Here is a 22,549-nt window from a genome sequence, read left to right as displayed (position 1 = left end):
TTTATGAAGAGCGGTCGATATAAGGTTCTTTGAGACCGTATGATTTATACAAAGTAGGCTTCATTTTTATTCGTATAAAAAGTTTTTGGGCGCTTCACGCCGATGTGATAACTGGCAAGAAGTGGCCAGGGATCGGGTAAAGTGGCGCTGTCTCTTATCAGAGGTCAAGACACAATTTGGTCGCTGAGCCAACGGAGTAAGTAAAAAAAAGTTTTAAATAACAGGCTGTAAAAGAGTTTTGAATTGAATGCATACAAAAAGAAGTAGTTAAATTTTATTTTCATTAATACCTAGAATTTTTATGCAACGTTTATTATTGTGTTGAGTAAATAAACACAATAAACATACAAACAAACACGCAGTTGGTTGAAATTGATAATTTCAAAAATAAAAGTCATTTATTCAACTTATTGTGGGAATTTCATTGTGTAATATTTACAGACGACACATTAGTACAACATTAATATTTGTAGAAACAAAATAATCCAAAATAAAGTGTTTTTATTGTGGAACGTATTGTAAACGTACCTTATTCATTTGCAGGTACAAATTGATCAATAAAGAATTATTTCTGCAATCGTATTTTATACCCACCAAAATGAATAGGAACAAAAATATATCTACCGAATAAATCAATTACAACACGAAAAACATCTCACGACTTCTTATATTTCGAACGAACATATTTTCATAATTCGCCAAAAATAACAAACTTATCACTTAAAGCTATAAAAACATTTTTCAGTAGTCGCTGAATAGGTACTGCCGCTATAAAACGCCAGTGGCCGACAACATGTGCCCTCACCCTACTGTTTATGACGTCATAAACAACGCTAAAACGAACAGAAAGTTTTTGCAACAGATTGTTGGACTTTTAAGTTTATAGTGTTTCATAAATTCTAGTTACAGTGGAGACCAATTTTATTATAGTGTTCTCTATCTGCCTGTATTTTTCCTAATTCATTTTATTTGATTAATACATTTTCTTAATAACTTATAACAGATCCTCAATTCTGCTATTTACAATGGCCGAAGAATGAATGAAATTTGGCTTAAAATGGCAATTTTCGTATTATCTTCTGCGTTTTCTCACAATAATTGTAAATTCAATAAGGGACGGCACACTCAAGGTCAATACAATTAACTACCAATTAAAAAAATGATTAAGATAATAGAAACAATGTCAAATTTAATCAAATTGCCAATTATTCAACGGCCACTGTAAAATAGCAGAATCTGGGCCCAGATCAGTTACCTACTCCTATAACATACATTTGAACAATTCTATTATGAGGTAACTTACATATGGACTCGAGAAATCAAAGATGCACACCCGCAGATTAGTTACCTTTAACACAACCATAGAAAAGTAACAAAAAAACAGATTTTCAAACTATCTTTGCAGCTTGCTTTCTTTTTTGTAATCAAAGTACTTCAGGTTAGCACAATTTCATCATGATATTGCTTTCTAGGTCAATCGAAAACCAGGCGGTCCGAATGTAGCTTACACGATTTGATTGTAGATAAAATGGCCAGGTAAAAATTAATTAAATTTTAACTAATAAAAAAAATGTGTACCTATTAATCTCAGTCCTACATAATTGTACCAACACGCAACATACGACCCTGCCGACATACGTCCACCGGTTGTCAAACTAAAAGAAAATGGCGTCGTATCTTAGCTCAGTCTAGGACTATATTTGCTTGAGTTATTATTGTGACCAGAGCTGTCAAGCGTGCAGAGCGATCGAGCGTCGAAACCAGAGGCTAACATAACTTAAAGCAAGACTGTTGCAGCTGAAGAAGCGAGATAGCACATTAGATGGCGTAGAGCAGCATCTCTTTTACTCAACTGCAATTATATTGGTTTAAGAAGTGATGGTTTGCCTACACATGTAAGATAGGGTAGACCTTTTTCTCAGGTCAAAAATATTTATTTACATCCCTATTTTTCCCAATTTACCATTCATAATCTCGTCGGGTAAAGAATAGTGTCTCAAGAAAACTTATTTATTTGGAAGAATATTGTTACATTAGGTATATTATAAAAATAAATAAGGTCCATAATATTCTGCTGTTTCCAGCATACAAATTTTCATTATATTGCAAACAGCCTTGTCTCTTTGAAGAGTAGCAAAGCGTAAACTTTTATTTGCAATTAAAATAGCATCCTTAGCCAGGTGCGATGTCCAAAATCATAATGATGATTCTCCGTGGTCGAGTGGCGCACGCACCGGTTTCAAGGTATCGCTTGCTCTGAGGTCCCGGGTTCGACCCCCGGACGAGTCTATGTAAAAATTCACATTTCTACATTGTCTCGGGTCTGGGTGTTTGTGGTACCTTCGTTGTATCTGAATTCCATAACACAAGTGCTTTAGCAACTTACTTTGGGTTCAGATCAATGTATGTGATGTTGTCCGCATTTATTTATTTATTATTATAATTGATTGAAAGCACTTGAATGTATCGAAATTAAAGTCACGTGACTCAACGAATCGAAATGTCATTACCATACTTTTGAGCGTTTTCTTTGAACGCTATCGGATGTCGAATTACAACTTGGCTACAGCACTCTGCAAACTTCTAGAAAGGCAATGTTTAAGAATACTATTCGTCGCGTTAACCGGTATCTACGCGGAGAAGTTTTGGGGAAAAGTTAGTAGTTTTATGAGTAAGATAACTACATAAGTAGAAACAAAATATCTATCAATTTTGCCGAAATCTATTCGGGAAAACCACTTGTTTCTGGGAATTCGTTGCCTCTGTAACTGTTTTGGGATTATTAACAACCTGGCCAAGTAAGTGCCTACTTCTATTTTGTATATTTTAAGTTTATAATACCAACTTAGGTACTTTAAAACCTTTTCGTTTATTTGAGAAACTGTCTGTGCTCCGATATTCGTCTTGACAATTTTAAATAAAAATTTGAATACTCTTATCTCTAAAACTAAATCTTCGCACTGGATACAATTTATTTAATTAACTTTAACTATTTTTATTTAACGACGAACTTAAAAATAAACCAAAAAATACGCGTTTATTTAATACATTCGTGTGTTTACATTGAATAACATATTCCCTTTAATCCTGACTTTACTCGAAGCTTTAATAAACCTATAATGACTTAATTATCCATCGCGTACTTTTAATTAATTGAGAGGAAAATGCATAGGGTTGGCACTGGCAGTGAAAAAACATCTTGGTTTGTCTAGTTTTCTGGACTCCGATTGGGTCCGTATCTAGTCTGGCAATACTGATAAATCCGTTTGAGTAAACCATTGCATTTTTAAACATTGGTTTATTTATTATTGTGTATTAAAATAAGTACTTGTACTACTAATGTCGCAGGTTTTTCAGTAAAACCTAGAACCTATATTCTAGGACCTTATTCGTTTATGTAAATTTGATATGTTAACATACTTATGTGATATGTTAAGTTTACACTTTTTTTTAATTTCACCGGTGATTCTCAAATCTGAGCATAGTACCTTCACCTAAACTTCTCAACTACTACTGAATTTTAGTTACAACACAATTAGTATATCCGCTTAAGCAGAACCAACAATAATAAACAAACATTAATTGCACTGCCGTTCAGACGTGTAAAACTCTAAAAACTACAATTAAACTTTTGTCCCACAGAATTCCAAAAGTCAGTTAACATCACATTTTGTTTGACCCAAAATTTCAAACATTTTCGAGAATATTTACTTATGTACTTGAGGCAACCCTAACGCGATGTTTGCCGTATTTCGGCTACCTTTTACAAAATATTTTATTCATTTGCATATAGTTTACACTTTAGGATTTGTGTGACATGGTTTTTTACGGTTAGCCTGCCTAAATTTATTAAATAAAAACTAAAAAACTTATTAAAATACATACGATCAGCAATTGTATGTTATTTAATTTAAAACGGGAACATAAAATCGGGATACAATAAAAACTATCCTTTATAATAATCTTGGTCATAAACTATCTGTTTATCAAGTTTCGTATAAATCCGTTCAGTGGTTTTTGTATAAAAGAGGAACAAACATCCATACAAACGAACTAAAGTGAAACCGAAAATTTGATACATGTAGGTGCTATGATCACACTTAACCTCTTCATAAAAGTCTCCCATATCCTAAGTCTAACTACGTACCAACAGTTTCATGAATCCATCACTATCTGTCGAGTATATATGCCTAACACTCGGGATCACTGTTTCGTCCCGATAAGGACTTATTAGCTGTCAAAAAGCAAATTGTCTGAGATACGACCCTCAAACCGCTCGGAGACAAATTGTCTCCAGTGACATATAGTTTGTAAGGAATATTTATTATCTGTAGTCGAGATAAGGGAGATATATTAATGTTCGATCACTTAAGCACACAAGAACTTAAGTGACACTAGCTAGGGTTCTAGGTATGAGGGCTAGATTTTTGGCAAATAGTTCAACACAGTAGAAATGGAGATATTATTTTCCCTGCCTTCATCGCATATATATTACGATTCAGAAGCGTAATATATATGCGGCGTAGAGCGGCATCATTTTTCCACACCCGCATCTCAAGTCGGTTTTAAAATAAACATTCGAAATTACTGCAAGTCTGAATTACTTCAAATAATCAATGAAAACTCTTAAAAATTAGTATCATTATTATACAGCGTAGCCATCTTAGTGAATACGTGTCTAAGTCATGACCCTAATAGTCCAACTTCCAAACTGACTTCTACAACCCACTTTCTCTACAAATCACTATCCCACAAAACTACTGGCAAGTAAATGGCAAAGAAATAACAAATGAAATTCAATATAAAATAACACGTCCATAAAATTGACCGACGAGAAAATTATGTTTGACAATCGAATAAATGAAAAAAGTGTGTGTGTTGAGGAAAACTCTGTTTCTCCGGGGAAATCATTAAAACCAAGACATGACTGTTTCAATAATGGTAGTATAGTCAGTTTGCCGTTGACATAATAATCGGTAAATTGCGAGTCAGACTCGTGACATTGAGGGTTCTGCACAAATACTCTAAAGAAAAACATGTCTAGGACAAACAGATTTAAATATTGGTACCCAAATATTTATTTAACAAGCTTATGATCTGGACAGCTTTGTTCACACCTTGGTTCTGAATCCTTGTTTTCACAGGCAAACATAAAAAATTGAAAAAAGAAAACTGACTATCTATATGTTCATGAGATACGCCGTGGTGATAGGTATAGGCGTAGTATAGGTAATAGGACGGACGGACAGAAAGTCAACGCTTTCTGTTCAGTTCCGTTTTTACTATCTTCAAGAATGTATTCAAGAGGTTGTATTAACCTACAAATATATATAAAAAATAGAATATAGGTGTCTTTTACGCTAAAGATTAAGATAGTTATTATAGTTTTCAACCATAACTTAACTATAAAATCATTATTACTTTGAACCAATAAAAAGTTATTTCTCAACAAAATTAGTCCTCTTAACTCTACTCAGAAGCTTCTTGCTAGTGTTATCTGCGAGTAATAGTGATGTACAGCCAATGTATCGATAAATAAATCATGTCTGAAGTAAATATCCGGGGAGAACTCACACACGGTTATCTGATCCCAAGCTAAGCAGAGCTTGTGTTATGGTAACCAGACAACTGATAAACTTACTTATATATTTCTAAATACATACATATTATAGATAAATTACACCCAGACACAGAACAAATGATCGTGCTCATCACACAAACATTTGTTCTGGGTGGTGAACCCACGACCTCTGGTATAGCAGTCAGGGTCACTCACCACTAGACCAACAGGCCAGTCAATAATGGAATAATGTTATTTATTAAGTACGTAAGCTGTGTCACGTAGTAGTCATTTAGCGTCCGAACTGGTTTTACTCGCAGAAGAAAAGTTACGTATGTATTAATCCAGGAACTAACCTACCTCTTTTCCAAGTTTTATCATTATTGTTTCAGACATTTAAGCGCAAAGAAATAAAAAAAATATCGTCTTAATAATTATTGTTTTAAAATAATTATTAAATCTGTTATTACTTTATATGAATCCTCACGAACGTTACTATATTTTTTACGTAGTTGTTTACTTTTGTGAATTGTCTTTCTTTGAACCTAATTCTTTCATATCCAGCTTCAAAGTACTAGGAATTCAAAAGCAACCTCTCCAGCAAACGAAGCCCGACGCCAATTCCCTCTTGTTCCATTCCAGGTATTATAAAATCAGTCGAAACAAAACATTCAATTTTGGCATGAGCAAAACTGAACCGCGCTGGGAAAACTTGACAAGCGAATCGAACGTCACGACGGAGCGGTGAAATGGCAGCTGTATCACGTACCAAGCAATTGCAAAATTCAGCAATCATCATCATCATCATCATCAGCCCGTCTCAGATTACTACTGGAAAGCCTGTCTCCACTGAGGTCAGTCTTCAGCTCGCCTCCTCCAATGAATTTGAATCAGATTTAAATATCAGCAAACCACAGCAAACCCATAATATTTTAATCTTTAATCTAATTTCTATGACGATTTAGGATATATTAAAGTTTAAATTATCGTAAAACCTCGTAGAAATTAAACTAATAATTGATTCAACACATAATTGGAGAGCTATAGAGCAATTAGAAAGTGCTTCAATTTTGCTTGGTACGTAATACCACTGCCGAATACACGAAATTGCATTTTCGATGGCTGACAAAACTTCAACGCAAACAATGGGTCCAGTTCGGTTCTGAAGAGCTTTGGTTACTAAATGTTCTAAGTGAAGTTAAATGATTTTAAAGACAGGTTTTTTGATAAGTATTACGTAACTAGCTGTTGTCCGTGACTCCACGGGGACTTCAGTTTAGAGGGCGCGTTGGTTCTCATTTCCGTGGAATACAAGAAGCCTTGACCAGTCCTCCACAAACTCTCATCTAGTGTGAAAGTAAGTAAGTGAAAACAATATTTTTGAGTTGGATAGTCTCTCTAACAAAGAAGTTATAACCTATGGAAGATCACACTTAGACAAATAGGAGCGGGAAGAACAGGCCCAGCTATTTGAATATGAATGAATGAGTGTGAGTGACATGTCGAGGGTTTGATCCTCACGTAGGACAAGTATTTGTGTGATCCTCGAATGCTTGTACCAGCCTGGACGTCGGAAGTAGCTGCAAAAACATTTATATCATTAAACGTAGTCAGATAAAAGTAGCCTGTGTCTTAATCCAATAGATCAGCTCGTTACATACCAGATTTCATCGAAATTGGTCCAAAATTCGTAAACGTTTTCTTCTATTCGAATTCTTAAAGATTCATATCTATAGCTACAACCCACGGAGAAAACATGAAACATAGTCATGAACCATCGATAGTTAGACAAAGCGGTAGGTACATCACTAATCCTACGCCGCTAATCTTCCATCGACATCCCGAGACGGATGGAAAGCGTCTGATCAGACCGATTAGCAGCCGCACGCTCTTATACAACAAGAACCGATAAAGCACCTTACACCACAATACATAGAACCCATTATTCATTGTATCTAAACTGAAGAAGTTCATTATTGTCATAATTGTTAACAATGAACTTCCAGCTTTGTTTCCTTGAAAATAGGGTCTACTTTTTAATGTTGCCTTTGTGAAACGCAGCCTGATCTTCAGATACAATTTTCTTTAAGCCCATCCAGTGTAAAATGCTCTATCCGTCTTAAGGAAAACGCTTAAGTACCGGATAATACTGCAGGTCAAGTTACTTGGTTAATCGTAAGAATCTTTCAGCATTGATTATGTCTTTAATAATTTAAGCCCGCCTTTTCATTCATTATGGGGATCGGAAACCGACATTTTTAATTTATGATTGGACCGCAAGATTCTCTTCAGCACTTAAGAAATTAAAAGCAGGATTCTAGACAGAAGACATTTTAGAATTTATTTGGGTTTTTGTAAGATCCCTTGCCCCGAGGCTACTTTTAATATCTTATGCCTTCTTAATAGGTAACCTTGTAATTCTTCAGGGAAATTTGTTAGTTTAAAACTTTTTGTTTAAGGAATTTAATCCTTGTGTATCCATCGTTTACAACCATTTAAGTCACATATACGTACAAACACTCAAGACAAGCATTCGTGGATCACACAAATGCTTGTCGGACGTCCAATGAGCACCGTAGCGTGGGTTTCGCGTGGTGGCTACATATAATTCGTTATACTCATACCTAATGTTATAATTGAAGATAAGAACGAAAATAAATGAAAGGTATAGAAAAACGTGGAAGTAATTAAAATCATACGAGAATCAATGTTAAAAATTATAAAAAATGTTTGTAAAACGAGAAAGCCCTTATTGTTATAATAAACAAAAAAAACAATCACAAATGTTTTGTCAAATAAAAAATACACCCAGCACTATTTAATAACCATTGAATTTTAGCTTCCAATTAAAGTCTGGCCGAAAACTCATTTCCAAAATTAGAATTCGCTGCACATGACACGTCAAACAGAAGCACTCTGTTTATTGCTTTGTAGTCCGATAAACTGCCAAAGAGTAAAGACTCATTTAGACGAAGCGGCAAATATCGAGCGTGATGCAATACATTGCGTGTCCACACAGCTCTGATATCTAAAGTGATGAATCATTGCCAGCCATGTATTGCACAATATTTCTCGGGTCGTTTGAATGAAGGTTAGTAGTAGATGGCCATTAAAATGGTTGTATGTGTCTACCACAATAATGCGACATACAATTGTTTGTTAGGTGACATTTAATTTTGTTGCCTATTATTTAGGTATACTTAATTTTGGTGTATTATTTCTGTCAAGAATATTGATTTATCTTTTCGTTTGTTGTACAACAATATTCATTCTGTAGCGCCCGAGCACCTGCTGTATCAGCAACAACGTTCCGTTTTAGTCAGTGAACGCAAGCAATCAGCATTGAGCACACTTTTTTTGTTTCTGTGCTTTTGGCGTTTTAGCGATTCTACATTTTAATTTTTGGTATCCTTACGATATTTTATGGTTAAGCACAGCATAGTTTTAAACCTACTAACATTATAAACGCAAAAGTTTGTATTTATGTATGCATGGACGTTTGTTTCCTTCACGCAAATATCACTGAACGGATTTGCTCAAAGATTGTCTTTCCACACTTTCTGATTGTTCTATAAAAAGCCAATTTTAAATTTAAACCCTATCCCATATGTCTATGTGATATATTTTAAGGTAGTGATATCACCTGTCAACGTATAACGCGCCATCTTGTACAACCGACACCTTTCAACCCCTAGTTTCAAACATTTCAACCCATTCCCCGTTACCATGGTAACCACAATTATTTGCTTCGTTACCTCATTAATGTTTCTCTATTGTTACAGTGCACTCGTTTAGTGGCGGCCATTTTGCGTTTTGAATGCAGTTTGGAGAATGTTGTCATGAATGTGCTATTCTTTGTAGTTTATAGACAAAAGTGGAACAAAGCAAAATGGACTAATTAAAAAGAAAATAACGTGATTGTGTGTTCATAATATTTCAATTTATCAAAAATTACACAAACCACAAACACTCATACATCAATATATCTCACTAATGCCGACGGAAATGGGCAGAACCCAAGTGAATCCGCAACGCACATCTACTATGTATTGTGAACCACACAGAGTCAACGTTTTTCTACAAAATATAATAAAAAAGAGCCATATATTACAAGCACAAAGTTTAAAATGTCTGTCAATGACATCAAGTTTTAAATCCAACTTCCTCAGTGAAGAAACACCAACTTACCATAAAAGTTCATGGTCTTTAGGTGTTAAAACTTTTTGGTCGAATAATGACATCGAATGCACGGATAGCCGAGAGGTTGAGGTCACCAAGCCAAACCAACTATGTGTGACGTGTCGCGGGTTCCAACCCGCGTAGCGCAAGAATTTGTGTGATCAATTATTGCTTGTCCTGAGTCTGGGTGTCTTTGTGCGTGTGATTTGAATGTTTGTGAAATCCCCGCGAAACAAGGGTTTTTTTTAAGTGCGGCAGTCGTTTTTTAACATATAAATAAATAAGGATCTTCATTAAGTTAAATGCAATCTAGAACATTCATATCCAGATAAATATCTTCTAACAACCTTCTCGATAAATATAATCAAATAATAAACACATACAGATAAACTGATTTATTTATTTATGCTAAATAATGCAAAGAAAACAGTTCCGTAATAATGTAAGTTTACAATGTTTTAATGCCTATTTCCTCAGATCTATGCTAAATAAAATTTACTAGAAAATAGATGAAACAACTTCCTGAACAAAATTTAGAGTATCAAACGTTAACACTGCATTTAATTACATTTTAATTACAGTCCTAAGATCATTACGAACAAGTTTGCGTGTGCGCACCCTTACCAAACGACGAATGAATTAAAACATATCCATCTCACTCCAACGCTGAACAAAAATCTTCCATCTCTGTCTACTGGATATCGTAAACTTGACCTCTAAGATATTGCTATGATTTTCTTTTGTCATTCTTACAGACTCCGCCGCGTGAGGCGCATGTCGCCATCCGAATAAAAACATTTTTTTTGTGTGAATTCTTACACAAATAGTCGTTTTTATAATCGACGGGAAAATTCCTTTAAAATGGTAAGATTAGTGTAAAAACATTGTGTTGTGTATAATTGTGCAATTAAAACCGTGTAATTAAGCCGTGCAGGAAGTTTTCAAGTGTTGTGTTCGAAACATCGAATGTCATTTATGTTTTTATCAAAATGGTGGCCAACCGGTTTGTGATACGTAGAGGTAGATTTTTTATTAATAAATCCGCGTGCAATAATGAGGAAACTCAGGATTATTATCCTAGAGATAAATGGTGACGTAAGTACAACTCAAAACTTAGGAATCGAAGGCAAAATGGCTTCGAATTTGGGTGAGCTTACGTGCTCGAAAACGGTATAGCAAATTACACGGCAGCTGTCAATAGGTCACCTAGATTCTCCAACGAAACATTTTGAACAACTTCTCAGAACCAATGATTATGTTTCCATTGACTTTGTATTTTATCTTCATTCAAGAACATTACTATAATAACAATATTGTTTTGACAGTTCCATAGTAAAATGGTTGTCTATTAAATCAGTTTTCTCGTTAACTTTACTTCCACCTGGATGTTTAGTTGGGTGGTACTAGACGTCAATAATAAGAATCCAACGACTTATTAATCTATTCAAAAACAAGTCATGTTGTAAAGGTTGACAATGACATTGGGACAAATCTCCGAAGGTCTTCTCCCTACTACCTTATATGGTACAACCTTCATACACGATGCAACGCAATTCTTCAATACCTGTCGACTTCGTTCTCCGACATGTCAATGCATGCACCTCTGTTTAAGGCTGTAATTGCCTACAAATCACAAACATAGGAAAATTTTCGTTGCACTGTTTATAAAGGGCATTTCTTTTTTCTTAAAAAAAAAATCCGCAAACAACACACTAAGAAATTTAATCTTTACAACAGGAGATTTCATAATCATTCAAGTCACATGCACTAAGACATCTAGATTTAGAAAAAGCATTCATCAAACACACATACGCTTGTCGAACCCGCGACACGTCGCCCTCAGAGAGTTTGACTTGGGGTCTTCAACGACAAGGCTATTCGTGATGAAGAAGCAGCAATTTAATACATTGCTGCTTCTTCATCACGAATAACCCGCAACCACGATAAGCAAAATTTCGTATGTAGCAACCCTACTCCAGAGCAACGACCTGATCTTATAAAAAGGAGGAAAAATCCATACAAACACTTCATTTGCTCAATTCAAAGTCCAAGTATTATTAATTAACATTGCTGTGGCCAAGATCGGTTTAGGAACGTTAATATAATATAATAAACACATGATACAATATCTCTTTTGGATAGCCGAGTGGTTGATGTCACCACGCCAAACCCACTGTGCGCGTCGTGTCTCGAGTTCGATCCCCGCGCAGGACAAGCATTTCTGAGAGTCTGGATGTCATTTGTGCACGTGATTTGTATGTTTCTGAAACCCACCGACACAAGGATGAAATTCCTTACTGTGGGAGTCGTTTATATAATAATAGAAAAACCATCTCAAATACTGTATCACATTACATTGACCCTTTAAGTCAAGATATCCGTATCAAATCTAACCTTCAATGATTTAAAGTTCATCAGTTATCAAAGTTAACAGTGCCCCAATTCCGCTGTTTACAATGGCCGATGAATGAATGGAAATTGTACTAAATTTGACACTATTCGTATTGTCCTAAGCATTTTGCCAAAGCAATTTTTGAAAACGGGATGGCAGACTCACAGTCAATACAATGAATTTCCTTTAGCCTTAGGATAATACGAAAAGTGTCATTTTATTACATTATTTCAATTAATTCATCGGCAATTGTAAAAAGCGGAATTGGGGCCCAGATGTAAATAACTAACACAGGAAAATAGCCATATTAATACATAAACAATGGACTTCAACAAAGTAATTTAGTGAGACTATCGTAATAATGAGTCGAGTAATTAAGATTTAATTGTAACTCGAACTCTCGAACTCGAAAATAAATCCCCATATAGGATAGAGAAAATTTCGACATTCTTAGCGTTATGAGAAAGCGCTCGAAATTATGTAGGTAACAGGTCAAAGTAACATCTTCTCACTAATCAATTAAAAGTATGGTAATGGTAGCCAATGACGTCACTTGTCAGTAAAAACTGTACAAGACCCCAATGGTCATGTGGTCAATGTGTCATTATATTAGCATTTCCTTCCAATCATCGGTCATTCTAAACAGCGGAATTGGGACCCAGATCTTCACAGAAGATTTAAACTTTCTGCATTAACTCCATTTTTTGTTTACAAGATGAAAAAAAGTCGCATTCGATACTTTTTGTAAATTTATTTGATGGACTAATTAGTTTCTTAGTGAAATACCCAGTTGACAAGACATCAGTATTATCTAATGATCAACTAGTAAAAATGTCACTTGTCTGGACAGGTAATCTAAAACCAGATCCAATTTAAATCTCTCAAGCTTCTTTAATCTTTATTTTTAGTACACACATAGTATGAAATAATAATTATATTTAACTAGCTGTTGCTCGCGACTCCATCCGCGTGGACCTCAGTTTAGTTTTCTCATTTCTCTGCTAAGGCCTCTTTCACCATTGGTTTATCATTTTAAATAATAAATATTGAAACAAAATCTTAAAGTTGTAGTCCATTAAAAAAATCTCATAATATATAAACTTTAACCCTTAATAGCCCTCATCCAGCCCTTTTGTACTTAAAAAGTACGCTATTTATGTCCCTTCTCAGCCTCTAGGCCAACTGTGTGCCAATTTCATGACAGTCAATTCCGTAGTTTTGTCGTGAAAACGAGACAGACAGACAGATAGATACTTTTGCATTTATAATATTAATAGTATGAATATACAGTATATTATAGGTACATACACATCTACTTACGTAAAAAAGGGCTTTTTGTAGTTTTTTTTGTTCCGTCCCCTGATCAATTGATTGGCGATTCGAGAATGGTTGATGACCTAACAACCTTGTCATTAAGAATAGCCCTTATGACGTTCGTACTGTAAGCAGGCCGAAATAATGAGTGCAAAGGTCGGGGACAATCTTAAGAAATCAAAATAATAATGCGAAAAGATTACAATACACAACCTATATGCAACTAAGCACACTTACTTAATACATTTCTCCAATCGCTTATGCTAACGAATCGCTCAAAAATAATGAACTGAAAAATCAGAGTCAAGGCTCTTTTTAACAGTATAACGTTATGAAAACGCATAGAACGTTCGTTTACTATTCTAAATGTACTTTGCCCCTACTGTACAGGTAACTGACATAGGAAGTTACTGTTTATCAAATGTCTTCTTTTTTTTCCCTAAGCTGTTTTTGGGATCGGTATCCGGTTTTTCCGAAACCAAAAGCTTTTTTTTACTTGGTAACACAGTTATTTATTGTCCCCGCTAAAGGTGTAAACATTTTGAACCTATATTTAGTTTACAAACATCTAGAATTCACATCCATCAAGCACATATAACGCAATGTTTTCAATTACAATCTCGTCGAGACAAAAACAAAAAAATAGCGTCGAATTAATTTAGGAACGCCACAAAAACGGTCATAAGACCCCCTTATCGTTCGAGATTGAGGAAAAAGGTTTTAATCCCGCGCTTATAGTGTAAGGACGATTTATAGAGGGCACTCAGAAATAGCTGGGTTTTAGGTCGAGATGCCCAATATTTCGTGTCTGTTCCCGTTCGATGGTTAATATTATATTATTTTTTTGTTCCGAACTTATTTATTATTTTAGATAGTTTAAAAAAGACATATTTAAAATGTCTGGTAGTTTTTTTTTAAGATATTATGTTGTATCTGAAAGCCCTCGAAGTGTCTATCCCACCATTTTGTAAAATTGGCTGTTGCAATGAAATTGTGGGAGCAAAATAGCTTTTCTACTAAAGGTACAAGTATACAGGTATTTTTGAAGGTAGGTAGCGTAGGTATTACTTAAAGATAATAAAAAAATAGTTTTAATAAGTAAAAACAACCAATTATTAAGGGACTAATTACTTTGTTATTGATATGTGCGTGCAATTATGACGTAGAGTGCAAAGATCACTCACAATTGTTTCCTTCTCATGTCGATCGTATACTAAAACGCAGTAAGTAACAAAATTTCTACTCGACAGTTACGTAAGTTAAATTTGAACGCCCTTTTGATACTACTGTCAAAAAAAGCCAATGTGTTCAGAGTACATGGTGTATCTATGCGATTTTATGCAGTAATGTACGTGTCGCGAGGGGTTTAGAAACATTTAAGTCACATGCACAATGACACTCCCTGAAACAAAACAAGTGTTAGTCATCAGTGTCAACTGTCATCACACAAGTGCTTTTCCTACATGCGGATCGATCCCGCGAAATCAAATCTTTCCCAATATGTGGTATCGTCTAACGGCGTGTCACAATAAACACATAGCATAACGTAAAAACTAAATAACTACCAATTGAAACCAATTCCCAATGTTCATTTTACATTTTTTTAATAGATTATCTATTTAAAGCTAAAAGTTTTGACTACTTCAAAATTTGGTTGCTTTGAACAAAAATTTAGTTTAATTACTATTTTTATAAATCGTAATCAATAAATTAGACATAAAGAAATAATGCATTAAATCACTTGCATAACTTTGCTTGGAGTTAAGGAAATCCCCTTGTTTATTCACCTTTTCCACGTGTTTCGACAAGATATCTTCACAAAACAAAGCGTTATAATTAAGATTGTTCTCATTAATAGCGATACTTAGCTACGTTATAATACTCTTCAAGTTATCTTTGAACACAGCATCATGTGTAAGAAACCTTTATAAATGTACAATGCCGCTACACGGACAGACGAGTGGTTGCGGTCACCAAACCCACAGTGCGCGACGTGTCGCGAGTTCGATCCCCGCATAAGACAACAGTTTGTGTTATCAACGAATGTCCTGAGTCTGGGTGTCTTTGTGCATGTAACTTTGACTTGAATGTTTGAGAAACATCCGCAACACTAGGATTACATAGCTTAGTGAGGGAGTCGTTTTGAAAAAACTATAAAATACGTACAGCTTTTATGTGTATGTGAGTGTCACACAAGTCAAAGATTCAGTGATACACAATCGCACACACACAAAGCGTCGCGCGCACAGATGAGTCGAACTTTAGTCCTATGTTCATCTGTAATCGCTCATCACATCATAGGTTCTCAGTATTGTTGTTTTCCTTGATAATTTAATCTTTGTTCGTTCGCCATACGCGGAATACGTCCTTAGTGGTTTAGTAAATCGATTAGTATGAGTGGTGGGTCAAAGAGGCTAGTTTTTATTAAATTTCTACTTGAAATCAATTATTAATGATATAAAAGCAATGGGATTGTCACAAAAAATGCAAAAGAAGAAACATGGTTTAGTCAGTTAAAGTCTGTCATTTGATGATTGTCTATCCGGAAAAAAATTAAAGGTATGTTACTCCTCTGCATAGACACAATTCTTCGCAAAACAGACTAATTACAGTTATGACCAACATAAAGAAATTCAATGACAAAATTTATTTATCGATTGAAAACACCTGGTTAGCAGTGGATAGTCACTACGTCAAACCCACTGCGCGACGATCCCTGCGTAGGACAAGCATTTGTGTGATCCATGACCGCTTGTCCTAAGTCGAGGTGTCTAAAATTGCATGTGACTAAAATTGTATGAAACCACCCGCGACACAAGGATTAGACCTTACTGAGCTAGCCAATTTTTTCTTCAGCAAGTCAGCAAAAAGTATATACGAAAAGTGCATTCCTGAGTAAACCGTTATACACTTGTCTGCTAATAGCAGTAACAGGTTACATTAACTAGTTCTCGTTATGTTGAGTTTGCAAACCTTTATATGAAACCAACGAGTTAAACTGCCCTTACTGGTTTAGATATTAATAGAAACCACCATTTACTTAGAATATTTTAAGTGAAGATGGTCTATAAATACATAATTATGTGGTTTTATATGTATGTGATACAAGTTTCAGTGCTGACTATAGCAGTTATACCTGTGAGTTATACATTATACAGGGCTCTTGGAGAAAATACACTTGTCTAAGCGATTTAAGCTATTCGATCAGCGATGATGATTTTTATCTATAGGTACTTCTATTTTCTCTATACTAATATATAAAGTTTGTTTGAACGCGCTAATCTCAGGAACTACTGGTTCGAATTGAAAAAATCTTTTTGTGTTGAATAGACCTTTTATCAAGGAAGGCTATAGGCTACATAACATCACGCTGCGATTAATAGGAGCAAAGATACAATGGAAAATGTGGAAAAAACGGGGAAAATTCTAAGCACGTGGACGAAGTCGCGGGCAACGGCTAGTTTAATATAATAATATATTCGACAATCTGACAACTAGTCTTAGTTAAGAGTATCTTGTTGCCCAGGTAACTGGGTTGAGGAGGTCAGATAGGCAATCCTGTAAAACACTGGTACTTCGTTGAATCCGGTTAGACTGAAAGCCGACCCCAACATAGTTGGGGAAGGGTTAGACTGATGATGTTGCGATCTTTGTACTTTGTACATACAAAATAAGTAACTAACTTAGTAATAAGGTTAACAAGTAAAAACGTCAGTCATTAATATAGTTCAACGCCCTTTTGGAATAATAAAAAAGCGTGGGTACTAAATATTCTCCGGAGAAATTTTATTAAATCCTTGTTTGAATCGAAGCCTCATTTTTAACCCTGTAGAAATAACCATGTGAATGACCTTTCTTAAAATGCATTTATAAACCAGTATGTGCCGGTATCTTCGTAACAGTTATTTTGATTAAGGTCTTGCTCTGCGATATGAGCTAAATATTGTTGGGGTTCCGTAGCCGAAGGTAGTCACCATGTAAATAGTTTTGAAGAAAACCTGTGAAACAAAAGGAAGAAATAAAAATATTATAAATAGTATCTAACTTATGTTTTATGGTCGGCCTTTCTTTATAGGAATTTGATTCTGGAAACGTGCACCTAGAGTCACTATTGTAGCGTTTTAAGAGAACCTGAAAAATAATCTCTATGAAAGAAAAACTTTTGATTTTGACTTCTCTTTAAGATAAAGAGACCCGTTATAATGCGCATGTTTACATAAATTCAACTTATTAGTAAGTAAAGGTTAAATTAAAAGGATTATAAAGTAATATTTAAAGCCTGTTTGTCAGATTAACTGCCTGATTAACTCATTCCCGAGCGAGGTGACGGTACAGCCGGCAACAGAAGTCTTACAACATAACTCAATTTCGAAGTGCCAGTATTATTTGCGACATTTTTTTTAGTATGAAATTGACTAAGACTGAAATTTAGCTTAAACATTTTTTATTTAAAACAATGAAATATATGCACAACGGCTTTTGGATATTTTGATTTTAATGTTGCTTAAACAATATTTAAATATTGTTTTTGATGTCAATTAAGAAGTACCTCTATCTGTCTACCTCTGTGAACTAAAATCCACGCCGAAGGAGTCATGGGCAACAGCTAGTCACTAATAGATCCCCAAATATATATATATATATATAAGTCATTTATATATGTTTTTGAATAAAGTTACACTAAGATACTTTACTCCTTTTAATACCACATTAAGTCTAAATATCAAGCCTATATCTAGTTTCTGACTGTACAGGATTAAAATTGTGTTTATTACGTTGTTCCATAATCCGTTTATTTTGAGCGAAATGTATTAGATTTTACGCATTGTTAGTAAACCAGGTAAGCAAAGCTAATATCATAAGGGTTGTGGGAGTGTGACAGCGATATACGTCATAGAGCGGCATCTCTGTTCCGCAATAATATAACTTTATGATATACTATCATTGAACGTAATAGTGTATGGATTAATTTGTTGTCATATATTTTGTTTGTATAACTTTTAATAGCAATTATTTTTTATAAAAACGATCGCAAATATTCAGGTCACATGTACAAAGACACCCAAACTCATGACAAGAATTCGTGAAACACACAAATGCTTGTCCTAAGCGGGGATCGAACCTGTGCGTTTTCGCGCTCTGTGGCTTTCATATAAATTCGAAGGCTTTCTCAATATTTTTCCTACATAACACAAATACAATCTTTAAATTCTGCATATTAATTTCTGATATTAGCACATCCAAACGAACAAACTTATCGGCTTTACGATTATAGTTTCTTACAACCTATATACCTTGAATACAGACTCAATAATTTTCTCAACACAAGGCAACTTCCATTATTCATAAAAACCATACTTAGGTAACGTATATCGTCAATAAGACACATATTACGTCAAATTGCAAATTACGATGTCAATACAACATAGCACACAAGTGCATTAATTGTGTCACGTTAAAATCGACCTTATTGCGTGCACTTAAAAGTGATTTAAGGTCAGATTGGTGCATTGATGGTTAGATGTACCTATTCGTCTCAATAATAGTTGTATCTATATTCGTATTATATATGTTTATGTGTAGGTATGTAATGATCATACAAGTTTAATTATTTCTAGATAAATTATGTAATACATTTGTTTATTCAAGATACTGTTATTGCCACTTCGATTAATTTGATCATTATTTAATAATAATAATTCTGTGAAGGGCAGACATTAAGTTTAACACGAGGATCGAACTTGCGACACTACACGCGCAGGGGTTTTGGCGTGGTGACCTCAACCACACGGCTATCCGTGAAGTTGATAAATCTCGTGTAGTAATATTTTATTGGTAGTAAACACATAGGCCTTGTTATGTAAGACTGTTACAATTGAGGAAGCAAGAGAGCGCACTACGCGATGTAAAGCGATGTCTCTTTCACACCCGCAATAATATTACTTTTAGACATTCCAGTAGTATCTGTCTTTTTCACCACTGCCTCTTGAAGACGTAAGCAGGCAACTTATAAATTATAGAATTTAAGAAAAAGCCAGCTTCAAGTATGTATTTTACTTCAAGTAAATATGACGACTGTAAAAATCCATTTAGCCGTCAGTAAGTAAATTAAAAAAATATTATATGGCCTTTATCTGAACAATATAAATCGACAAAGATTAAACAGCTTAAAAGTTCAAATACAAAATTTGTGCCGTAACCACTAAGCAAAATTTATGCACCGGTAGGCCGTCACGCATTCATGTGACGTCACGCATTAATTCCATTCACGGGGATTTGATCAATTTTTGGTTGCAACACAAAAATATTTTTAATCATTGAAAGAAAAACATGCCGTTTTTTTCTTGGTATATCTATAACTAGCTGTTGCCCGCGACTTCGTCCATGTGGTTAGACTTTTTCCCTTTTTTTTCACATTTTCTATTAGTCGCAGCGGGATGTTATATAGCCTCCTTCCTCGATAAATGGTCTATTCAATACAAAAATATCTTTTCAATTCGAACTAATAGTTCCTGAGATTAGCGCGTTCAAACAAACAAACAAACTCTTCAGCTTTATATAATAGTATAGTATAGATAAGCTATAGGAGTAGGAGTAATCGTGGAGAGAAGTAGATCTGTAATCATCAGGAGAAGAACAAATTAAGGTACACCAGTAACCCAAGTTTAAGATTACTGCAATCGCGATGGATGCCGATTGCCAAGTTGCTCTAGACTAAGTTGCACAAGCACATACAGGTATATTTTTAGAGCCTCCTTTCAAACGGCTGTGTACAGTTTTTGTTTTTATTACATAGCAAGCAACCAGTATTACAGAGATGAGTATAACTATCCAACGACTGCAGCATCCAACTCGTTTTCTAAATATATCGCGTTAAGTACCCTCGTAGGCACTTGAACTTTATACATCGGCATAATAAAAACATTTTTATATTCTTGTTAGTTTCTTCAGATTCTATACAATTAGTTTCATGTCTGTTTTCTGATGAACCGGATGTGATTCAAGTACTTTTGTTGGAATGATCTGACACAGATTTTTATGCTTTTAATGCCGTGGTTAATCCACAGAAACCATTGGTGAACGTGTAGTATGGTAGGGTTAATTCATTGATGATGACATCGTCCTTACATTTTCCCAACTGTGTTGGGGTTGGTCTCTGGTCTAACCAAATGTAGCCTGAGTGCTTTTGCTTTAGAAGGAGCGACTGCCTATCTGACCTCCTCAACCAAATTACCTTGGATGTAATACCCCTTAGTCAGTCTAACCTTTCCCTACCAAATTTACTTAATTATTTTCTCCATTTCAGATTACAGCACTCTGCGGTATCCTAGCATTGCTAGCGGCTCCCTCATCCTCTCAGGAGTCTGAGAGCCTGGTACCAATATCGCCATGCCCCAACGTGTTCAACTACGAGCCGCCGGGCTCCGAGCCGGGACGGTGGTACGGGGTCGTCAACCTCTCCACAGACAGTACTCTGCACTCCTTATGGCTCAACATTGTTTTGGATAGCAAGGCTGATATATTAGGAGTGAGTATTTTCCCTCGTTTTTATACACTCACTTTTCTTGTTTGTTTGTTTGTACTTCCGGTTGAATATTTATAACCCAATTTTGAGGCACTTCCCTTTAAGCTAGCAGGCTGTAATTTTCAGTTCAAGTAACCTATAAGCCACATTACTGAATGTTTTTTTTTTTTATATTTCAATTCATAGGTATTAAACCTTTAGTTTTAAAAACTAGAAGAAATTAAGGAGTTCCTAAGAACATGCAAAAACTAACCAAGAACATGAGACAAAACCGAAGAACAAAATGACAGACAGAACAGTAACTAAATATCGTGCAAAACATACGCGTTTAAAATATATCATGCAATTAGACAGCATGTTGACTTATCATTTCAATCGTACTAAGTCTAATAACCCTTTCAGAATTGGATCGGTGACGTCACAACACAAGACAACATCGACTTTAAAGTCGAAAACACAGAGAAGAAGATCAGTCCAGGCCCGGCTTTACCCGTGAGGTTTTTCGTCCAATACAACCCATTGAACAAGACCCCAAGGCTACAAGCCATACGGCTGAACGGGAGAGAGATATGTAATGCTAACACACGGCGACCAGCCGACGACGGACCGACCTTTGAAAGGCCAACGCAAAGGCCAAACGTACCTGACGACAGCATATCATCAAACACCAGGCCACCTGTCTTCAGGCCAACTGAGATCAGGCCAACTGATATCAGGCCAACTGACATCAGACCAGAAGATAGGCCACAAACGAGGCCTGTACAGACTAGGCCAAATGACGTTAGCCCCGTCTATGTGAGGCCAGTCAATTCTCCGAGTCCTACAAATATGTAAGTTTTTTTTTATTTTTTTTTGTTTTTACAATGTTAAACTGAATGATGCTTCGAGTCTTACTTCAGCCTAGAATATAGCCCAGTATACGACAATCAACATACATGGCTAACAAATTGTCCTACTAATATAATAAAGGCGAAAGATTTGTAAATTGGGAAGGATGTTTGTTACTCTTTCATGCAAAAACCATTGAACGGATTTGGACGAAATTTGCTACATAGATAGTTTTTAGTCTGGATTTACAAATAGGATAGTTCTTAGCCCGATTTCATGTTGCTATTTGTTGCGGGCTTAGCCACTGGTAATAGATAGTGAAGCTCATAAAGCAAGACTGTAGGTACCTATAGAGATGCGAAGCTGTATAGAGCGGTGTCTGGCTCTGGCAACAGTCTTACTTTAGACCTTCAAATACAGGCACAATACCTTAATTACTATTAAAACTACCTTCGCTTATCGGCTAAAGAGTTAAGTTTAAAGAAATTCAAAGCATATTTCAAAAATAACATTTCTGTTCTAACTCCAGCTCTTAGTTCTTTTGTTTTACAACCTTATGTTCTAACGCCTTAATTAACCAATACATGCATTTCGTACACAAGGCAATGCAAATCTTGAACATCTATCATGCTAATAAAAAAGTATAAATTAAAAAATAAACCGCTTGCAACTGTCTACTAACACAATTTTTATTGCATCACAACGACGCTCATATAGAAATTCAATTAAGCATTGCGTATATGAATACAGT

At 35.2% G+C, this 22,549-nt stretch overlaps 1 protein-coding gene across 4 annotated transcripts in view; it reads left to right on the top strand.

The window, feature by feature from the left end:
• The first annotated feature begins 10,471 nt into the window (after window positions 1-10,471).
• The window catches only part of LOC113502886 (proclotting enzyme-like), a 31,246-nt gene continuing 19,168 nt past the window's right edge, over window positions 10,472-22,549 (top strand). For all 4 annotated transcript variants that reach the window (XM_026884631.1, XM_026884630.1, XM_026884629.1 and 1 more), the window contains exons 1-3: window positions 10,472-10,603; window positions 20,752-20,973; window positions 21,373-21,800. In XM_026884631.1, coding sequence (XP_026740432.1) covers window positions 10,601-10,603; window positions 20,752-20,973; window positions 21,373-21,800 — 653 coding nt within the window. In that variant the 5' untranslated portion in view covers window positions 10,472-10,600. The remainder of the gene's footprint in view (window positions 10,604-20,751; window positions 20,974-21,372; window positions 21,801-22,549) is intronic.

Source organism: Trichoplusia ni, chromosome 18, assembly GCF_003590095.1.
Source record: "Trichoplusia ni isolate ovarian cell line Hi5 chromosome 18, tn1, whole genome shotgun sequence".
Lineage (NCBI taxonomy): Eukaryota > Metazoa > Arthropoda > Insecta > Lepidoptera > Noctuidae > Trichoplusia > Trichoplusia ni.
Note: the sequence above shows the minus strand (reverse complement) of the source record. Positions and strands in the feature narration are given on the sequence as shown.